Raw genomic sequence first — 23005 nt, forward strand, 5'->3', positions numbered from 1 at the left:
ATAATGAATAAAAAAAATAGGAGTGCAGGTAGGCTACTACAAACAGCATAGTGAACGCATTATTGTGGCCAAGATAGACACGATGCCCACGTCTACTACAGTAGTACAAGTTTATATGCCAACTAGCTCTGCAGATGATGAAGAAATTGAAGAAATGTATGATGAGATAAAAGAAATTATTCAGGTAGTGAAGGGAGACAAAAATTTAATAGTCATGGGTGACTGGAATTCGAGAGCAGTAAAAGGGAGAGAAGGAAACATAGTAGGTGAATATGGATTGGGGCTAAGAAATGAAAGAGGAAGCCACCTGTTAGAGTTTTGCACAGAGCATAACTTAATCATAGCTAACACTTGGTTCAAGAATCATGAAAGAAGATTGAATACATGGAAGAATCCTGGAGATACTATAAGGTATCAGGTAGATTATATAATGTAAGACAGAGATTTAGGAAACAGGTTTTAAATTGTAAGACATTTCCAGGGGCGGATGTGGACTCTGACCACAATCTATTGGTTATGAACTGTAGATTAAAACTGAAGAAACTGCAAAAAGGTAGGAATTTAAGGAGATGGGACCTGGATAAACTGAAAGAACCAGAGGTTGTACAGAGTTTCAAGGAGAGCATAAGGGAACAATTGACAGGAATGGGGGAAAGAAGTACAGTAGAAGAAGAATGTGTAGCTCTGAGGGATGAAGTAGTGAAGGCAGCAGAGGATCAAGTAGGTAAAAAGACGAGGGCTAGTAGAACTCCTTGGGTAACAGTAGAAATATTGAACTTAATTGACGTAAGGAGAAAATATAAAAATGCAGTAAATGAAGCAGGCAAAAAGGAATACAGACGTCTCAAAAATGAGATCGACAGGAAGTGCAAAACCGCTAAACAGGGATGGCGAGTGGACAAATGTAAGGATGTAGAGGCTTATCTCACTAGGGGTAAGATAGATACTGGCTACAGGAAAATTAAAGAGACCTTTGGAGAAAAGAGAACCACTTGTATGAATATCAAGAGCTCAGATGGAAACCCAGTTCTAAGCAAAGAAGGGAAAGCAGAAAGGTGGAAGGAGTATATACAGGGTCTATACAAGGGTGATGTACTTGAGGACAATATTATGGAAATGGTAGAGGATGTAGATGAAGATGAAATGGGAGATACGATACTGCGTGAAGAGTTTGACAGAGCACTGAAAGACCTGAGTCGAAACAAGGCCCCAGGAGTAGACAACATTCCATTAGAACTACTGATGGCCTTGGGAGAGCCAGTCCTGACAAAACTCTACCATATGGTGAGCAAGATGTATGAGACAGGTGAAATACCCTCAGACTTCAAGAAGAATATAATAATTCCAATCCCAAAGAAAGCAGGTGTTGACAGATGTGAAAATTACCGAACAATCAGTTTAATAAGTCACAGCTGCAAAATACTAATGCGAATTCTTTACAGATGAATGGAAAAACTAGTAGAAGCCTACCTCGAGGAAGATCAGTTTGGATTCCGTATAAATATTGGAACACGTGAGGCAATACTGACCTTACGCCTTATCTTAGAAGAAAGATTAAGGAAAGGCAAACCTACATTTCTTGCATTTGTAGACTTAGAGAAAGCTTTTGACAAGGTTGACTGGAATACTCTCTTTCAAATTCTAAAGGTAGCAGGGCTAAAATACAGAGAGCGAAAAGCTATTTACAATTTGTACAGAAACCAGATGGCAGTTATAAAGAGTCGAGGGGCATGAAAGGGAAGCAGTGGTTGGGAAGGAAGTGAGACAGGGTTGTAGCCTATCCCCGATGTTATTCAATCTGTATATTGAGCAAGCAGTAAAGAAAACAAAAGAAAAATTCGGAGTAGGTATTAAAATCCATGGAGAAGAAATGAAAACTTTGAGGTTCGCCAATGACATTGTAACTCTATCAGAGACAGCAAAGGACTTGGAAGAGCAGTTGAACGGAATGGACAGTGTCTTGAAAGGAGGATATAAGATGAACATCAACAAAAGCAAAATGAGGATAATGGAATGTAGTCGAATTAAGTCGGGTGATGCTGAGGGAATTAGATTAGGAAATGAGACACTTAAAGTAGAAAAGGAGTTTTGCTATTTGGGGAGCAAAATAACTGATGATGGTCGAAGTAGAGAAGATATAAAATGTAGACTGGCAATGGCAAGGAAAGCGTTTCTGAAGAAGAGAAATTTGTTAACATCGAGTATAGATTTAAGTGTCAGAAAGACGTTTCTGAAAGTATTTGTATGGAGTGTAGCCATGTATGGAATTGAAACATGGACGATAAATAGTTTGGACAAGAAGAGAATAGAAGCTTTCGAAATGTGGTGCTACAGAAGAATGCTGAAGATTAGATGGGTAGATCACATAACTAATGATGAAGTATTGAATAGAATTGGGGAGAAGAGGAGTATGTGGCACAACTTGACAAAAAGAAGGGACCGGTTGGTAGGACATGTTCTGAGGCATCAAGGGATCACAAATTTAGCATTGGAGGGCAGTGTGGAGGGTAAAAATTGTAGAGGGAGACCAAGAGATGAATACACTAAGCAGATTCAGAAGGATGTGGGTTGCAGTAAGTACTGGGAGATGAAGAAGCTTGCACAGGATAGGGTAGCATGGAGAGCTGCATCAAACCAGTCTCAGGACTGACGACCACAACAACAACAACAACAACAACAACAGTGAAAAAATTTTGTGAAATGGAAAGTGTCCTTGGCAAGAAACATAAAACAATGATGTATGGTGCTCAAAGAAGTTCATTTCGATGACACTGCATCCCACCCAGAAAATTCCTCCAAGAAGTCTCTTAGGCATCTTTCATAGCAAACGCAAAGAGCTGCTAAATCACTTTAGAAAAGGCTCTAAGAAGTAACAGTAGTGCAACAAATTAAACCTTGGTACCAGCAGACAGGTTTTGTGAATGATTTTGAAACAGGTGCATGGTGATGAAATATATCCTTATCTCATTCAGTTTTTAGATGAGACTTGGTGACATTTATATGGGTATGTTAATTCCCAAAAGTGTCAACACTGGAGCACCAATAGATCTATTCTGCTTCATGAGGAGTGTGGTGTGCAGTTAGTGGTGACATAATGCCCAATTTTTTTAAAAGCACAGTTAAAAGTGAAAGATATGTGCAAAACTTTTGCAACCATTTTTTAATTAACTGGGTGAAAGAGAACAAAGCTTTGCATTTTTCAACAGGATCTGGCAAGTGCTCATATGGCCAATGTTTCTTTGCGTGCAGTTCATGATGTGTTACATGATCTGCACATTTTTTCAGTCATGTGGAATGCTACTTTCTTCCAGTGACCTTCAATAGATCACTGCTAGAAAATGCTCAAGTTCTTTCACATTCCTGCATGAGCTCACATGGTAGAATGTCACCATTCCCTTTAAAAAAACACACTGATCTCTTTGGATCACTCCAGGTGTGTATTGGGTACCATGTGGTCATTTGACTCTCCGCCACTGACATAAATCATGTTAATGAAGTGGTGTCTCTGTACCAATATGTTATACACAATTTGTGCAATAATATGAGTCAGTGTGGAGTGGTGACAGAATAAAAGAAACAAGGTGATGTGTTTGGCTGTGTCTATGACCACACCATGAATGAAGTTGTCTGATTTGTGGTGTACCAACACAGACTGTATAGTATGTTTATGAGGAATAGTGTGCTTCTCACTCCCATTTAACATGACATAAGAACAGTGGTCATAAAAAATTCTGACTTGACACGACTCAGAGACAAGTATCACATCCTGTCAATGACAGTTAGTCGCAGACATAATAGGATTCCTGCTGTTAGAGAATCCAGGTCCATCTCAACCAGTTTCTTAGCAAACATTGTCAAGGGGGAACTTCGTGTAGCGGACATTTGAGGTCAGATATCTTGCAGAAGGTCATTTCCATTGTCAAAAAGGCATTTTTTTTTTTACATTCAAATCTGTGGTGAAGATCTATTTCCTTTTGGAGCTACTGTCTAATATGGCCATTGATACATGGCTAGGCTTTCCCAAGCCTCCCAACAATGCTCAGCACATACCTGTCTAACACTTATTGTTCAAGACTCTTGAATTTGTGTTCATTTGTATTCAAAATTTCTGGTGTTGAAGTTGAGTGGTTGACTGAATGCTCAACTTAACTGAACTCTGTTTTATGTTGTACTTAATAAGCAGAAATACCTTCCACCCTTTCTTAACTTTCCTGTTGACACCCATCACCTGTGACACTGCAACAGTCTTATGATCACTGATTTCCTGCACTATGTTGGCTGACTTGTAAGTCTTGGGCTTGTTTGTACTGAGTAGATACAACATCTTACCCTTGCAAGTCAGTCCTCTAAATACTCAGCATAATTTTCAGGTGTCACATTTGGAACAATATCACACAAAACTCTGTCCCTACCACTGACCTAATGGCATCAATTTCCCAGTCAATAGCTGGTAAGTTTAAATCTTTCTCTTATGGTATAACATTACCACTATATGTTCCACCACTATGAGTTGTCAGGCAGTTGTCCTTAAAAGTACCTGAGTGCTATGTTGGTATTAATACTTATCTTAACCCAACTTATTTTGCATTTAGGATCTGCATTAACCTGCTATTCACATCTGATTTCAGCAATTTTTTTCCAGTACTATATGGGTATAACACACATCAAAAAACGTTTTGCATCACCCCGGTTCCCAGAGCTTCTGAAGATAGATGTTGACTGTGGATATTGTATCACAGACACAGCCCCTTTGACTGTTCAGAGATATCACTAAACCCACCCAAAGATGTAAACAACCATGCATGAGCAGCGCCTATTAGACGGAGGGGGTTCAACAGCTGATCAGTTCCAGTCATTGCACCAAGAAGGAGGTGCATGGCTTGTGTTGTCTGTAGTTCAACCATGCCTAGACGGTCAATACCATGGCTTGATCATGCCCACAATGTTACTTTGTGCCAGGAAGGGCTCTCAACCAGGGAAGTGTCCAGGCATCTCAGAGTGAACCAAAGCTATGTTGTTCGGACATGCAGGAGATACAGAGATACAGGAACTGTCGATGACATGCCTCACTCAGGCCACCCAAGGGCTACTGCTGCCACAGGACATCATGTTATGACTTAAACTGTGCACAATAGGCTGCATGATGCACATATTCATTTTTGGAAATTTGTGGTAATGACTATGGGACCAAACTGCTAAGATCATGGGTCCATAGGCTTACACACTACTTAATCTAACTTAAACTAACTTACACTGTGGACAGCCCATGCCCAAGGGTGGATTCGAACTTCAGACATGGGGGAGCCACGCGAACCATGACAAGATGCCCCTGACCACACGGCTATCCCACGTGGCACGACTTCATTCTCAACGTCCATGGCAAGGTCCACCTTTGCAACCATGACACCATGCAGTGCGGTACAGATGTGTCCAACAACATGCTGAATGGACCACTCAGGATTGGCATCATGTTCACTTCACTGATGAGTATTGTATATACCTTCAACCAGACAATCGTCGGAGACGTGTTTGGAGGCAACCCAGTAAGGCTGAACGCCTTAGGCACATAGTCCAGCAAGTGCAGCAAGGTGGAGGTTCCTTGCCATTCTGGGTTGGCATTATGGGGGGGCCAACATACACTGCTGGCAGTCATGGAAGGTGCAGTAACGGCTGTACGATACATGAATGCCATCCTCCAACCGATAGTGCAGCCATATCGGCAGCATATTGGTGAGGCATTCACCTTCATGGATGACAATTCGCGCCCTCATCATGCACATCATGTGAATGACTTCCTTCAGATAATGACATCACTCCACTAGAGTGGCCATCATGTTCTCCAAACTTTAACTATCGTACTTGCTTGGGATGGATTGAAAAGGGCTGTTTATGGACGAAGCAACATGCCAAATGGATTGCTTAGGATTGGCATCACATTTTCTTCACCCATGATTATTGCATATGCCTTCAACCAAACAATAGTCAGAGACATGTTTGGAGGCAACCCAGTCAGGCTGAATGCCTTAGACACACTGTCCAGTGAGTGCAGCAAGGCGGAGGTTCCTTGCTGTTTTGGGGTGGCATTATGTGGGGCCGATGTATGCCGCTGGTGGTCATGGAAGGCACCATAATGGCTGAAGGATATGTGATTGCCATTTTGGGACAGATAGTGCAGTGATATCGGCAGCACATTGGCGAGGCATTCATCTTCATTGATGACAATTTGTGACCGCATCATGCACATCTTGTGAATTACTTTCTTCAGGATAACTGCATCACTCAACTAGAGTGACCAGCATGTTCACCAGACATGAACCCTATCGAACATGCCTGGATAGATTGAAAAGGGCTGTTTATGGAGGACATGACCCACCAATCACTCTGCGGGATCTATGCCGAATCACCATTGAGGAGTGGGACAATGTGGACCAGCAGTGCCATGATGAACTTGTAGATAGTATGCCATGACAAATACAAGCATGCATCAATGCAGGAGGACGTGCTACTGAGTATTAGAGGAGGTACCGGTGTGTACAGCAATCTGGATCACCACCTCTGAAGGTCTCACTGCATGGTGGTACAACATGCAGTGTGTGGTTTTCGTGAGCAATAAAAATGACAGAAATTATGTTTATGTTGATTTCTTTTCCAATTTTCTGTACAGGTTCTGGAACTCTCAGAACCAAGGTGATGCATACGTTTTTTGATGTGTTTATTACCATGTGGCCATCACATGGACACTCATGCTTTTAACTATTACTATAGTAACATTTTCCCCTCACATCCACAATGATGAAAGCTACCCTCTGTAATTAATGGGTGCTGATTTTCTTCTCTCTCTCAAAACCCAGGATGCAATGTTTTGTTGGTTTTGTAGAAGAATTTCTCTATCCTGAAAAAACCCACATCTTCATGCTATACGTACTCTGCTACCCAAGTACTCACTTCCTGCATATAACATGTACTTAATTTATTAAGGGAGTTTCCAAAATTCCCCCATCAGTTGTGGATGGTGAGAAATGTGCATCCAAGAACTTTATCAAGTGATCTAAGCCTTGGGTTTAATTCCTCCATTTTTCTCTAAATCAGAGTATAGTCACAGGGATCTGACTAGACAAGGAACACATCAAAAACCCACAGAAACTCTATTGGCAACCAAGGCTGTCAACAGCAAGTCACTGGGAGTAAACTGGATGGCAACAACAAGAGAAAGACTGACAATGGGATGTCATGGCAGAATAACAAGTCCAATGAGCAACCCAAGATTGAAAACGAAAGGCACAGTGAATAGTGTGTATTGACAACAATGCAAGAGCGCATCAGAAATGCAACTGAAGACCATGAGCACTCATAGGCCGACAAGAGTAGAATCACTTTCCATCCAGTGCTGCAGTAGCAATGCCATTGCCCACAAATGTAGCAGTTCCATCTAATGGCTGTCATCAAGCCCCATTCATTCTGGCTGGCTTTCAAACTCATCAGAGCAGGACACCAGATCTGAAATGGATTTGCAGCTGGAAGCACCCTGGACCATTGTTTGTAAGACAAACTGGTGGCACAGTTGGTGTCCCAGTGCTGAAATGTGCCAGCTGGTGGGATCAACCCTGCAGAGGAACACCGCTGGGCTATGGTCATGGACACGAGTGGTCTTGTATATGCTAAGAAATATCATGAGCACTGTTGTGTTGGTGGTGATGGTGGTGGTTGTGGTGGAAGAGGAGGAGGAGGATGAGGATGAGGATGGGGAGGTTTCCAACACTTTCATCATTTGCTGTTTAAATGTCCACATTGTACACTCTCCTTCACCATTGGAGGCCAGGTGAAATGGCACACTCAATAGATATTTGATCCCATTTGAGGTGCAGAATTTTTCAAAAGCCAACACTGTTAAAATGTAGCCCACTGTCAGACACAATGGTCTAGGAAATCCCCTCAACAGCTAGAATCTGGATTAACGTGCTAAGTGTGATGTCAGTGGTGGTGGACACCATGCTGACCACTATTGGTAGTTAGCATAAGCGTCATGACAGTGAGCCACATAGAGCCCAGAAAGATGCCAACAAAGCCCACCGGATTAATGCGGTCCCAGGGGTTATGGGAACTGGGTCAGGGGTGGAAGACTGGGACAGAGCAGCCTGGTGCAGAGCACAAGTAGGACAGCTGTGCACCATTGCCTCCATGTCCTTGCTGAGTCCTGGCAAATATGCAGCATGCCTCATGACAGCTTTCATCCATGACGCAACCCCATGCCTGTGAGGTAGGAGTTGCAAAACCTGAGGCTGTGAGGTAGTCAAATGACAACATAGTGAGTATCCATCTCTGCATGAAGTAGGGGGACATCAGTAGCGACAAGCAAACAGTGGGAGAGGTTAGACTCAGATTGAAGCTCTGGACTGGCATTTCTTTAAAAAAATAGTGCTTGATGTGCTATGAGATAGGGCCACAGTGCACGTCTGCAGTGATTCGAGCAGCCATAATGAGTTTCGCTCATAGGCATTGTGTGCTGAGGGCTTTTATTTAATGGTATGATTGTAGGAGCTAAGGAAAAGTGCCCTATACTGGAGCAATTGTGCCACCTGCTCTGAAAGCCAGGAGCATCACCTGAAAAATGCCACCAGTGCTTTGTGGTCTATGAGGGTAAACTAGGCCCCAAACAGGTAAACATGGACCTTCTCAAAGATAATTACAAAGATAATTACCTAATCTTCTTTCTCTGTCTGCAAGTAGTTCTTTTGAGCAGGTGTCAGAGTCTTTGATGCATAGGCAATCAGTTGCTCAGTACCATCATTGTTCCTGTGCAATAGCACTGCACTAATGGCATATGAGAGACATATAAGGCCAAACCCAGTGGATGTGATGGGGAAAAGGATATAAGACAGGGTGCCAAGCACAGCAGATGCTTCAGCCGTGTGAAAGTGTGCTTATAGGCAGCTTTCCACATTTGCTGACCACCTTTCTTCTGTATCTGGTTTAGTGGATGCATAATATGGGCCACTTGTGAAAGGAAATTAGAAAAAAAGACTGAAGCTCCTGTAAGGGCTATTGAGGATGCAGTAGAGAATCAATAGCTGCTACAGTGTGATCAGTGGGCTGGATCCTTCTTTGTTGAGCAAGTGTCTAGGTTTTCCACTTTCTCCTCAAAAAAATCTGGCATTTGTGTAAGCAGCACATCATGCAACTTAGTAAAATGGGTGTAAAGCTTGTGCAGATGGTTCTGACTCATAGTGCCCATGACAGTTAAGTCATCAAGACAGTGCATCCAGAGATGAACATGGTTAAATGCCCCATGTATCTCTGGAAGCTTGCTGGAGCAGAAGAAATCCCTTAAGGCAAGCTCTTGCATTTGTATAAACAGATGCTAGTGTTACTGAGGAGGTGTTAACAATTTTAATGATGCTTTGGGAGTCCTCATCCAATGGCATCTGCAAAAATGGGTTGGCAAGGTCTATCTTAGAAAAATACTCTCTTCCTAGAAGCTTTGTGAGAATGTCCTCTGGATATGGTATGGGATAGGATTCCACTTGTCAAAATTAAAGTCTCTGCAGAACTGGGGGGGAACCATTGGATTTGTTTACCACCACTAGGGGCGTGGCCCAAGCACTGGTTTTAACATGTTCAATCACCCCAGCCTTCTGAAGGTAATCTAGTTCCTGCTTAACAGCTGTCTGTATGGAGATAAGAATAGGTCATGCCTGACAGAAACAGGACACTGTGCCTGGATACAATGAAATATGAAACTGAAAATCTGTGGTGCACCATAAGCCGGGTTCAAATATAGGTGCAGAAAGTGGCACTAAGGTTGTTGAGTTCCTGAAAGGGAACCATGTCAGAGATGACCTTTACCTCATTGGTAATGAAGAATCCAAACGACGAGAAGGAATCCTACTGAAAATGTTGCCAGCTAAGTGACTACTGACCACAAACAGCATTGCGAGCCCTGTGACTTTTTTCCAGCCAGCTATGATTGTGAGCTGACCCCAGAGGGGAATTAAACTGTCATCTTATGTGATCAACATATGGGGCAAAGGAGCCAATTCATGGGAACCCAGAAGAGGATATGTTTGAAGTTTCCAAGGAAACTGTGTGCACAGGGAAATGTATGATCTGGTTTGCAGTATTAAGGTTGGTAAACAACTTAATAGTGGGAGGATCACCCTGGGGAACAATGATTTGATGCGAGGGAGGAGCAGGGTTTCATTATCCTGACAATTTACAACAGACAGTTCAGAGATAGCCATCTTTCCATAACAGATGCAGTGCACCCAGCGATCTAGACATCCCACTGTAAAACAGTCAGGATGTGATGCCCTGACAAGAGTGTGTGGCTGGCTGTTCAGAGCCTATTGACACATCTGAAATAAATAGATCATGACACTACCATTGGGAAAATGACTTATGAGTATCCCACCTCCCCCAGTGCATAACGTGGGGGTTGGACTACTGCTACTTGTGAGTGAATAGTGAGGTATTCATTTGCTGCATGCATGATTTTGAAGAAGAGTGTGATTTTCGAAATATTGTCCAACAAAAGGTTTCCAGGTTTAGGGCTGCTGTGCAAACTTCAGATTGGGAGCCAGTTGAGATGCTACATCTCAAATTAAGGAGTCTGCATCATAGGAGGCCTTGCAAACAATTCATAGAAGCGAAATTGCAAAGGTGAATCAACCCTTGCAAATCAGTCACCCATGAGTGTGATGTGACTGACCAGGTTGCTTGTGGTATCAATGAAACACAAGCCACAGTGTGACCACATGGAATCATTGTGAATAATAACTCAAAAGCAAGAAGCATGTCTACTTGAAAGTGAATGTGACTGGATTTGAAAGAGGAGCCAGTTTCTTCAGTAAGATATTTGTCCCCAGGAAAGCCCAAGAAAGAAGGAACGACCATTACAGAGTGTCATCAGAGACCCAAGAGAGGGTGAAGTGCTGTTTCAGCCATTGCAAATTCATGTCCCAATCCTCTTTGGCTATCCACCTGGGAACTGACCACAGCCTGTATGGGATAGGTACCATGACCCTGCAGTCAATCCTTCACAGGTTGAATTTCCTAATGGAGCAAATCAGTTTCCTACTGCCATTGGAACTGCTGTTGCAATTGCTGCTGCAAGAGCAACTGTTGCTGTTGTTCCATGAGCTGAACAATTTTGCATCTGTGCCATGCTACTAACCTCTTTCCTTGTTGTCAGATATAGTGACCAAAATCTGACAATCCCAGGAATGACTCAAGAACCCACAGAAATTGGCTGACTGGCCAAGACTGTAAACACGAGTTGTTTACTCACAGGAGGAGAACAACAGGGGAAAGACAGTCAACAGAGATGACACAGTTGAATAACAAGTCCAACAAGTAATCCAGTAGTGAAAACCTGAGACATAGCAACTACTATGACCAAAACAATGATGTGCAGTGGCAACAGTACTTCAGTTCAGTACAATCATGACCAAAGATAGAGCCACTGCACTTCTAACTTTAAAGGGTGACCACAAGCACTGGAAACAGGCATGGCCCTGCAGCCAGCACTGCAGTGATGATGCCAGCACTTGCACATGCAGCAGTAGCATTTTGTTGTCTAAATCTGCCACTGTGTTTCCTGAAAGATTCAATATACAGTAGAAAACACTTTCCTATAAAAATTAAAAGCATAAAACTAAATTCATAAAAGGAAAATGTGCAATGTGATGTCCTACATGACTTGGTATTTGGTCCTCTCCTGTTTTTTCCTTGTTCATGACTTGTCAGTGACATTAAAAGCTATTCATAATCTAAAATGTATGCTATGTAAATGATCATATGAAACAACAAGACAAATTTAGCAATCCTAAAAATAAAAAAATCAGATAATAGTCAGTGAAAATCAGATACTTGTGTTGAGCAGCTAGCTCAGCAGCCTACATGCAATGGATATATCTTAGACCTTGTAACTACAGATATGCAAGACTTTATTGACAATGTCATTATAGAAATGGGGATTAGTGATCATGATGTCATTATAGCAACTATGATTACAAATTTAATAAATCAGTCAAGAAGGCTAGGAGAGTGTTTATGCTAGATAGAGCAGATAAGCAATTATTAACAACTTACTTAAAGAATGAATTGGCAACATTTAGTTCCAGTAAGATGGATGTAGAGGAATTTATGGGAAAAGCTTGAGCAGATTGTAAATCAGGGGGTCTGGAGAGATATGTGCCTAGTAAATGGATAAAGGATAGAAGAGACTCACCATCAGCAGATGCTGAAGAAGCAGAGGCTGTTGCACTATCGGTTCAAAAGTGAATGCATAAATGACAATAATTGAAGGTTAGAAGAGATTCATGCATCTGTGAAAAGATCTATGTGCAAAGCATCCAACAAGTACCCCCATCACACAGTAGTAAAAGATCTGGCAGAGAACCCAAGAACATTCTGGTCATATGTAAAATCACTAAAGGGACTAGAGCTTCCATTCAGGTCCTTGTTGACCAATCTGGTGTGGCAGTTGAAGATAGCAAAACAAAAGCTGAAGATTTAAATTTCATGTTGAAGAAATCATTCACAGAGGAGGACCATCCAAAAATACTGTCATTTAATAATCAGACAGACTCCTTGTTGTACAACATGGTGATAAGCATACCTGACATAGAGAAGCAACTGAACGATTTGAAAGCAAATAAATCACTAGGTCTGGATGGAATCCCAGTTCAATTTTACAAAGATTACTCTATGCCATTGGCCCCCTTGCCTAGCTTGCATTTATCATTAATCTCTTGCCCAACACAAAGTCTCAAGTGACTGGAAAAAAGTGCATGTGACTCCAGTATATAAAAAGCTAAAAGAATGGCCCCACAAAATTACAGACCAATATCCCTAACTTTTGTTTCCTTCAGAATCATTGAACATATTGTCAGTTCAAATACAATAAACTTCCTTGAGTCTGTGAAGCTTATGTCCACGAATCAGCATGGATTTAGAAAGCATCACTCATGAAAAACTCAGCTTGTCCTTTTCTCACACAAGATACTGAGAACTATGGATGAAGGGCATCAAGCACATTCCATATTTCTAGATTTCTGGAAAGCATTTTACACAGAGCCTGACTGCAGGCTGTTAAAAAGGCATGAGCATATGGAATAAGTTCACAGATACATGAGTGGCTCAAAGATGTCTTAAATAATAGAAACCAGTATGTTTTCCTCAATGGCAAGTGTTCAACAGAGATGAGGGTATCATCAGGAGTGCCCCAGGGAAGTGTGATGGGACCACTGTTGTTCTCTATGTACGTAAATGATCTGGCGGACAGGGCGGGTAGTAATCTGTTGTTGTTGCTGATGATGCCATGGTATATGGTGAGGTGTTGAAGTTGAGTGACTGTAGGAATATACAAGATGACATAGACAAAATTTCCAGTTGGTTTGATGAATGGTAGGTAGCCCTAAATGTGGAAAAATGTAAGTTAATGCAGAGAAGGAGGAAGTTCAAACCCGTAATGTTCGGATACAGTATTACTATAGTCCTGCTTGACACAGTCAAGTATTTAAATATCTGGGCATAACATTGCAAAGAGACTGCATATAGGATGCTGGAGTGATCTGTTCTTGAGTATTGCTATTTGGCATCCTTACCAGGTCAGATTGAGGGAAGAAATTGAAGCAATTCAGAAGCAGGCTGCTAGATTTGTTATGGTAGGTTTGAACAACATGAGAGATGCTTTGGGATCTCAAATGGGAATCTCTGGAGGAAAGGCGATATTCTTTTCGAGAAACACTATTGGGAAAATTTAGAGAATTGGCATTTGAAGCTGACAGCCGAATGATTTTATTGCCACCAACATACATTGCATGTAAGGATCATGAAGATAAGACACAAGAAATTATATCTCATTTGGAAACATACAGATTGTCATTTTTCCCTCGCTTTGTTTGCAAGAGGAACAGGAAAGAAAATGACTAGTAGTGGTACAGGGTACCCTCTGCTGCACACCATATGGTGGTTTGAAAAGTATCTATGTAGATGTAGATGAAGATGTAGACATTTACAACATATTCACATCAAAGATGTTAACTTTTTGTATGCAAAAACTAACATTACAAAAAGTTAAACAAATGCGATTAAAAGTATCAGAAACAGATTTTGTTGGTCATACAGTAAATGAAATACATTGTGTCAAATTTATTGGTATTTTAGTGCATAACGAGCCTAAATGAAGTCACAATATTAATAAATAGATCAGGATATTTAGTTTGGCATTGTTCCCACTTAAGAAACAGCTTATTCTATATACTTTCACTTCCTGTCATCCTAGCAGTCATCTTTTGTGATAATGTACCAAAGTTTACAAAGTGTTACTTTTGAAGATTTAATCAGTAAAAATATTGTATAATTGTATAAAAGGGAAATTCAATCATGAACACTAATAAATATGGAGACACAACTTTTGACCAACACTAACCTTCAGGAGGCAAAATGTATAGCACTGTCGATAAACACACATAAAAGTAAGTGCACTACATGTTGCTCAGAGCTAACAATTTCTTCATCATGGGTGAGTAACAGAGGTGTTGGGGAAAATTAAAAGAAGGCCTGGTCTCGCAGACCATGTTTGTGGCATAGTGACCTGCATATATGGCTGCTATGCTTAGGCCCCTGGTTTGATTCCTGGTACTGCCAGGACTTTTTCCTTGGTAGAAAGACTGGACCGAAGTGCACTCAACCTCATGATGCCAGCTGAGTTGCTACTCAATTGAGGCATACTGGCTCCAATGTCAAGCAAGCCATCGACAACTGGGAGAGCAGACTGCTGATCCCATGGCCCTCCAAGCTGCATACAAATGATGCCATTGGTAGAGAATGACGCAGCTGGTCCCATTTAGCCAGTATGGGCCAGAATCCAGAGCTTTGCTTGCCTACAAGTCACTCAGACCCCAGGAAGAGGAAGGCCGTCCTGTATTGAGGACAAAGTCTATCCTTGTTCTCACCACATGTGGGCCTCTCTCACCCCGGGATCTGAGTGACTTGCCCTTCCTATTAACCTTCCCCAACATGTCTTTTACTTCTCCTTGATGAAAGAACTATTAGTTCAAAAGCCTAGGTACTGTGTCTCTTTCAAAAATACATAATAGAACCTCTTACAAGGATTCTTTAATGAATTTGGGGTTCATACACTCACATTTAATACTGAACCTTTTTAAAAGTGTTTGTGGCTGACAATGAAAGTACACCATCATAATATAAGAAAAAAAACACTTTCCACAAATTCAGTAATGCTGAATACATAATGTAATATAAAAATCTATATGAGGATTGATAACTCTCTGCTAAAGAGAGAAGACATTGAGCAGCAGGCAAACATGTGGAAATGCACAGTTACTGCCAGCTGAGCTTTTAGAGGTTCTTGGGAGCTAATAAATATATAAATATGTGTGTTCAAGTACACATGCATACATTCACTTGCTGTTCCATTGCTGCAGCCCAACATCTACCAGTCCAGTCCCGCAGCCTGACTGGAAGTTCCAGTGTTGCTCTCTATGTTTTTATGTATAAATATTCTCTGTGTGTGTGTGTGTGTGTGTGTGTGTATGTGACTGTGTGTGTGTTTTAAACAGTAGTAAAAATATGGCAACTAAATAGTGTAAGTGGAAAATCAATACATTCTTCAAGTTAACAATTTTTCTCCTAATTGTATAAGATTTTCTTCTGTATATAGTGCAGCTGAATGTAATCAGCCACAACTAATTCTTAATAGACTACTCTTGGATGGTCCATGATAGTTACAGCTCTCAGTAGATGTGTGCCTTGCTGCAATGCACAGTGCTGAAAATTCTTTCGTGCCAGCTTCTGCAGAACATGCTTAGTGAATGGAAAAGCCAGTGATTCAAAATGTTTGGCTATCTTTATGCTAGTGTTCTTCATTTTATTTGATTAGGATATATTTTGACAGTACAGTCAATTTCATAAATTTTATTACATTTATATCTTTCATATAAATGAATGAGAAATGAAAGATAAGATTGTCACCATAAGACAAAATGGATAGGCCATACTCAGAATGTGTTCATGAAGATGAAGTAGTAAAATTCATGTTTAAGGATTGTAAAGGTGGAAAACTTCAACTAATGACAACTACTAAGGAAATCCCTCTGAAACTTCACGCAAAATTCTTCTCAATAAAACAGTACAAAAATTTCAGCTTGATGCTGATTGATAATAGATTATTATTGCAACCTGTAGGAGAAATATGATGGCATCCCTAGTGTTAATATATATTTTTTAATATAAAATCATTCATTCATTCATACATTGTGGTTCATTCAGTTTAATATAACTGAAGGATCTGCAGCTTTTTTCAAAATGATGACTTTCCTATTTCTGTTACTTAGCTTAAGTAAGCAAGTATGGTGTATGTCAGCTTCTCATGTTTCCACCTTCTCTGCTATTAAAGTTCAACACTTCATAAGAATTAGCCCACAAACCTTGTTTGGAAAATGAATTGATTTTTTCTGCACTTCTCCAGTACTGTAAACAACTGGAGAATGAAAGTGGGATCATTATGTTTAAATATCAATGGTATGATAACTATTGAGTCTGTTATCATCTTCTTAATTTCTCTTTCATAATCCATCATACTTTCTTCTTCAAATAGGCTCAGTGTTCTAAGAGATCTAATTCCTTGCTATTGGTTACTGCAGTATAAAAAGGTTTCCTGTCTGTGCTGCATATTAATATTTGGATTAGTAGTTGCAGATGTTTCACATATGTTCTTTTGCAATCATACTTCACAAGTTAAACCAGGATGACCTACTACTTACAACAGAACAAAATAGAGTCTGGATAACAGACCGACATTAACACACACCAAAGACCCACCTTGGATACAACGTGAGCACCAATGCTCATGTTGCATTGTTAACTCAAATATGTGACAATTACATAGGGGTTGTTTACGTAAAAAGAAAAAATTTGCAAGTCAGTAGTATTTTACAGCACTTACATCACAGATATTCCTCAAATTATAATCTAGTATATGTTTAAATAGAACCAATAATAAATGTGAATCATTTCAAAGATTCTTTCAAAATTAAAGGGAACACAACATTTCACATTTAAAATATTTTCTTCTTATACATTTTAGAATATTAGTACTTAAGTGAAATAATTTTCAATAATCTATTTAATCACAACAAAGTAAACAACAATGTACCGGTATATGATTTTATAAGTACTTTTGTGTATTGGAGAATCTGGTTGTCTGGGTGTACTCGGTGCTTAGTGATTGTGCATATCAGATACTCGAATTATCACATGTTCCAATTTGTGGTGAATAAAGGGTCATTGACCAATTCCATTATAAGCTGACATAAACCATATGTGCTTACTTAAGCTAAATAGCAGAAATAGGAAAGTCATCATTTTGAAAAAAAAAAAGCTGCAGATTCCTCAATTATATTAAATAGCTGCTCTTTATCTCTTGTTGCATTTTAATATCAACATGACCACAGAGATATTTACAGTAGAACAATAATTATCTGTATATTGTAAAAACAAAGGGATCTGGATTGGGAGACATTTGAAGATCAGTGTTAACTAACCCACAAAAACCTACTTACAAAACTTCAAGAACCACTTCTTAGTGAAGAATCTAGGCATATAGCTCAGCATCCTATGTACTGCCCCCTTAGGGTCTGTGAGTATGAGATTAGACTAATGATGGTGAACACAGAGGCATAACAGCAGACTTCATCTTGTCTTCATATGTGGGTGGAAAAGGAAGAAAACCCAATACATAGTACACTGGGCAGTACCCTTTGTCATGCACTTCACAGATGTTTATGTGTAAACATAGATAACAATTATTGTTTGCTATGCAGCTAACAGGTAAGTTCAGTTCCTAAATGTAAATAAGATTGGCTAATAATAGGTACTTTTAATGGTGTTTTGAATTACTATTGTGTCTATGGTTGTTGTTGTATGAGAAATGGGTGCTTGTTGAGGACCAGAATGTAGTAACCCTTTTTCAGCAATAAAATGCTGCAGTTTTATCTGCTCATGTAACCCAGCAAAGATTGTAGTGAGTGACTGTCATCAAGCTATACAGCATTGTTATTTGCCTCCATGACATGAGTTCTGTTGTAGTTGACAGAACTGCTTCTCAGAAGAAGACCAAGTTGTCAGGAAAGATTTCAGAATTTATTACAAGTTTCAGTTTGTGTCTCCCGGTGTGAGCCCTTTGTCAGTTTGAGACCTATGTATTTAACACTATCCCACAATGACAAGTTTCTGCTCTCAATGAAGAATGGACATTTAGGTATCTTGACTTTGACAAAGAGCACTGGTTGCATTTTCCAAATGTTTACATTGTTTTCCAAACATTTCTCTGTTCTGTAATAATCTCCAACTGTTCATGCACTTACCATATAGTGTACTGAAAATTTCTGTTTAATTAAAAAACGTTTGTCACTTGTACTGGGGGTAAATAATTAAATCATCCTCAATAATAAGTTACCATTTTAATATTATATCCTGGACACATTTGATCATGCTTGCATAACAATCTCACAGATGAGGATATCATGTTTTGTTGCAAGCTAAAAATAAGTTAAGAAACTGAAAATGAATATTCCATAATTTCACTCCCACAGTTTAGAATAGAAATGGATGATAATAATTCAGATGCATTTCATGTACTGTGACTCCACAAATTCACTCACACAGCTTAGAATAAAAATGAATGATATTAATAACTCCAGACCCATTTTATGTATTGTGATACCACATAAAATAGATGTTATAGATTTTAGAGCTATGATTTGTTTTTATTTTTTCCAAAAATTAAATCAGCCATTAAAATTATTTTTTTCTATGTAAGTATTTTTTCTTCTCTTACTTGCAGTTTATGTTGATTTCGAAGCTGGTAATACACCTCTGCAATTATCAGTTGATGCCACTACCACAAATACTTTTGGTCGAAGATGGAATATCAAGGTGACTCAAATAGAATGTGATTCAGTAAACAGAGGTAAGGACTGTTTAAACTTCTATTGTATTGTTCTATTTCACAATTAATACACAAATGAGATAATAGAAACGTTTCTTCTTAAAATTAAAGACTTTTAGATTAAAGGAGACCTCTAACCAAAACACAAAATTGTTGAGTTGTTGACAGGCACATACACAAAGAAAGAAAACTTGCTAGCTTTTGGTGTATACATAGAGCAGGATGGATGAATAGAGCCAGTACTGCATTTCGGCAGGTGCACTAAGTTGTTGTGATGGGATGTTATATTGGATGGAATGGGTAGAGGGAGAGAGGTGAGAGGCAGGGAGAGGGGTTGGGGTTAGATTTCTATTGGTTCAGGAGAGGCAGCTGGTTTGCTGGCTAGGAATGTGAGAAGGAAGGGTAGCAGGTACATGGGCAAGGCATGTGATGCACAGTTGCTGCGGCCAGTGAGTTGCAGCACACACTGAAGGTAACATGGGGACATGAGTGTCCAGCTTGTTGATGTCCTAATCCCACTATCCATCAACACCCATCCTACTCACAGTGGGCCCCCCATCAACGCCTCATAACACCCAGACCTGGCATAGCTGACCTCTCAATTTTCAACATTCTCCAAAACTTACTCCCAAAACTCCACAAAAATAAGAACCAGAGCAAACCCAGCACAGTGTTGTAAAGCTTTCCACCAAAAACCTCAGTTGCACAGAAGTTCCAATCCTATCCAAATGCCACTCCTTCAGCAGCACACACAAATTTGGCCATGTTGGACTTGTCAAAGACTTACTCTCTTTCTCCCAATTCCTACAGTGTAAAAATGTTTTTGCCCAAGCCCTCCAATCAAAGCCACCTTAATCCCAGCACTAAACCTTGCCTCCCTCAGTTCATACAATCATTCAGCTGTGACCCTCCATACGTCCCACCTAATTACCTTTTTGCCCATCTTCCAGGAATTCATTACTTTTAACTTGATCTCACCATCCTTCACCAGATCCCTTCATAAGAACACTAACCTTTCAACATAAGAGAGGACAGCCATACATGATCTGAAAACAGATGCTGACCTAATCATCCTGCCTGCAGACAAAGACTCCACCAATGTTGTGATGAGTCTCACTGACTACTTGACAGAACACCTCCTCCACATTTCTGATTACTCCACCTATAAGCTCTGCCATAGGGATCTCATTCCAGAAGTCCAACATAACCTCCAATGCCAATTGAAACTTACAGGCTCTTCTGAGAAACTATCCACTGAGTCCATCTACCTCCTTACCCCGTTGACACCTCACACCCCATACACCCACCTCTTAGATGTTCCCCAAAATCCACAAACCCAACAATCCTGGTACCCATTTGTGCTCCGCCTGCAACAACTTCCACTCCTGTCAACCAGCATCTTCAGGCAACTGCTTGAAACCTAGCCTCCCACATTAAAGATACTAATCACTTCCTTCACCATCTCTCCACCATCCCTACTCATCACTATTGGTACCACCTACCTAAACAAAAACATCCCTCATGCCCGTAACCTTGCCACTGTTGACCATGATCGCTCCCAACATCCTTCAGAGTCAAAACCCACCAACTCATTCCTTGTACACCTCACAGACTAAGTCCTGACTGACAACAACTTTTGCTTTGAAGAGGAGATTTATAAACAAATTCACAGCAGAGCCATGGATGGGCATCCATATGACACCCTTCTATGCCACACAGTTTATGGGCCATCAAAAGGAAAACTCCTAGCTTCCTAAAAATCCCAACTCTTAGTCTGGGTCAGATTCATTGCTGGTGTCTTCACGATTTGAACTCAGGGCCAAGTTACCCTAATCTCATTGCTGCACAACCTCAACACATTTCCCATCTGATTCACCTGGTCCCACTCAATTCAACATGACACCTTCTTTGATGTTGACTTCTACCTCTCTGAAAGCTCTGTCCACATCTCTATTCACATTAAACCCACTAACAAACAATAGTGTCTGCATTTTGACAGCTGCCATCCCTTACACACACACACACACACACACACACACACACACACACACACACACACACACACACACACAAAAAAAAACAAAAAAAAGAAAAAAAAACATACAGCCTGGCCACCCGCAGATGAAATATCTGCAGTGATGAGATGTCCCTTGCCCAGTATGCTGAAGGTATCAGGAAGGCCTTCACAGACATGCACTACCTTCCAAACCTAGACCACAAACAGATTTCCTGTGCCATATCCTCACAAACCTCCAATACTTAACCCCAAGAATAAGCTACAAAAGAGCATCCCCTAGAGTCACCCAGTATCATCCAAAAGTGGAACAACTGAACCAAATCCTTCATCAGGGATCTATTATGTAGCCCTGAAATGAGGGACATCCTACCCAAGGTCTTTCCCTTCCTTCCTAAAATGTTCTATCTCCTACCGAACCTACACAATATCCTAGTCCATACCTACACCCCTCCCACTCCCATCCTCTTGCCACAGGGGTCATATCCAGCACTTACTACTAAAGTCCTGTCTCTGGGTCATCCTATCCCATCAGAGACCAGCAACCTGTGAAAGCAGCCATGTCATATACAAGCTCTATTGCAAACACTACACAGTTTTTTTATGTCTATATGACTACCAACCAGCAGTCCACCAGGAAGAATGGTAACCGCCAAACTGTTGCTGACCACCTGTAGTGGAACATGCAGCTGAGCAGAGCATGCTCAGTTTCAATGGCTGCTTCACAACCTGCACCATCTAATCCTTCCCTCTAACACCTGCTGCTCTGAACTAAGCAGATACAAGTTATCTTTACAAAATATCCCTCATTCCCATAATCATCTTGCCCTCAGTCTCTGGTAACCCACTTTACCCACACCCTCTACCCCACAGTTTTGCTTTCCTCCATCCTCTCACCCCCTCCCTTCTCATGTACCCACATTAGTCCAGCAAGCACCATGTAGAGACATAGCCAAGTGCCTGTATGTGTGTGTGTGTGTGTGTGTGTGTGTGTGTGTGTGTGTTTGCTGAAAGGTAGCAAGTTCACTTTCTTTTTGTGTGTGGTTATTGATGACTCAGCACTTCTGCTTTTTGGTGAGTGGTCTCCTTTAATACAAAAATATTTTCATTCCACCAGGACTTTCCTATTACATTTGTAACTTCTTAAAATTAACATCTTCATATCATGAATTTGATTCATTGATAGAATTCCAGGAAAATGTAGTCTGTCTACAAAATAAATCGCTACAAAAAGTTTGGGTTCACGGAGGACATAGAATGTACATGAAGAACAACGCCACGTATGGTTGTAAATACTTGTTTGAGCTGTGGGGGAAAGCATAAAATTACTCAGAACCGTGTACGTGAAAGCATATAAAAAGATATGTAAAATCAAACAGTGGAGAGTCCAGGATGAAATAATGATGATATTATCAAAAGGTTAGATTGCTACTCAATGTACAGCAGAAATGTTGAGTTGCAGATAGGTACAACAAAAAGACTGTCAAACAAGTAAGGTTTTGGCCAAAAGTTCTTCTTCCAAATTAGACAAAACACACACACACACATGACTGCTATCTCTGACTGACTGTGAGCACTTGCACGCAGTGGAAGAAGCAGTCTGGCTGGCATGTGGAGGGAGTGGGATAGTATGGTAGGGGTGGGGGACAGTAAAGTGCTGTTTGTGGGAGCGTACAGGGATGAGGTGGAGAAAGAGTTGAGAAGCTAGGTGCAGTCAGGGGTGGAGGAGCATAGAAGGAGAGAAGTAAACAGACTCTGGGAGTGCTGGTGAAATAGAGGACCATGTAGTGCTGGAGTGGGAAAGGCCTAGGTAGGTGAAGGAAACATAGTATATAGTGCAGAGAGTGTTTCCACCTGTGCAATCCAGAAAAGATTGTTTTGGTAGGAAGGATCCAGATGACACAAAATGTAAAATGAAGAACATTGTGTTCATCAGTATGCTTAGCAACTGGGTGGTCCAGCTCTTTCTTGATCACAGTTTGTCATTGGTCATTCAAGTGAACAGGTAGCTTATTGGT

At 40.6% G+C, this 23005-nt stretch overlaps 1 protein-coding gene across 1 annotated transcript in view; it reads left to right on the top strand.

Moving 5' to 3' along the window:
- LOC126103581 (uncharacterized) overlaps positions 1–23005 on the top strand; it is a 230450-nt gene that overhangs the window by 150558 nt on the left and 56887 nt on the right. The window contains 1 exon segment of the mRNA XM_049912332.1: positions 18869–18994. Coding sequence (XP_049768289.1) covers positions 18869–18994 — 126 coding nt within the window.

This window comes from Schistocerca cancellata, chromosome 1, assembly GCF_023864275.1.
Source record: "Schistocerca cancellata isolate TAMUIC-IGC-003103 chromosome 1, iqSchCanc2.1, whole genome shotgun sequence".
Taxonomy (NCBI): domain Eukaryota; kingdom Metazoa; phylum Arthropoda; class Insecta; order Orthoptera; family Acrididae; genus Schistocerca; species Schistocerca cancellata.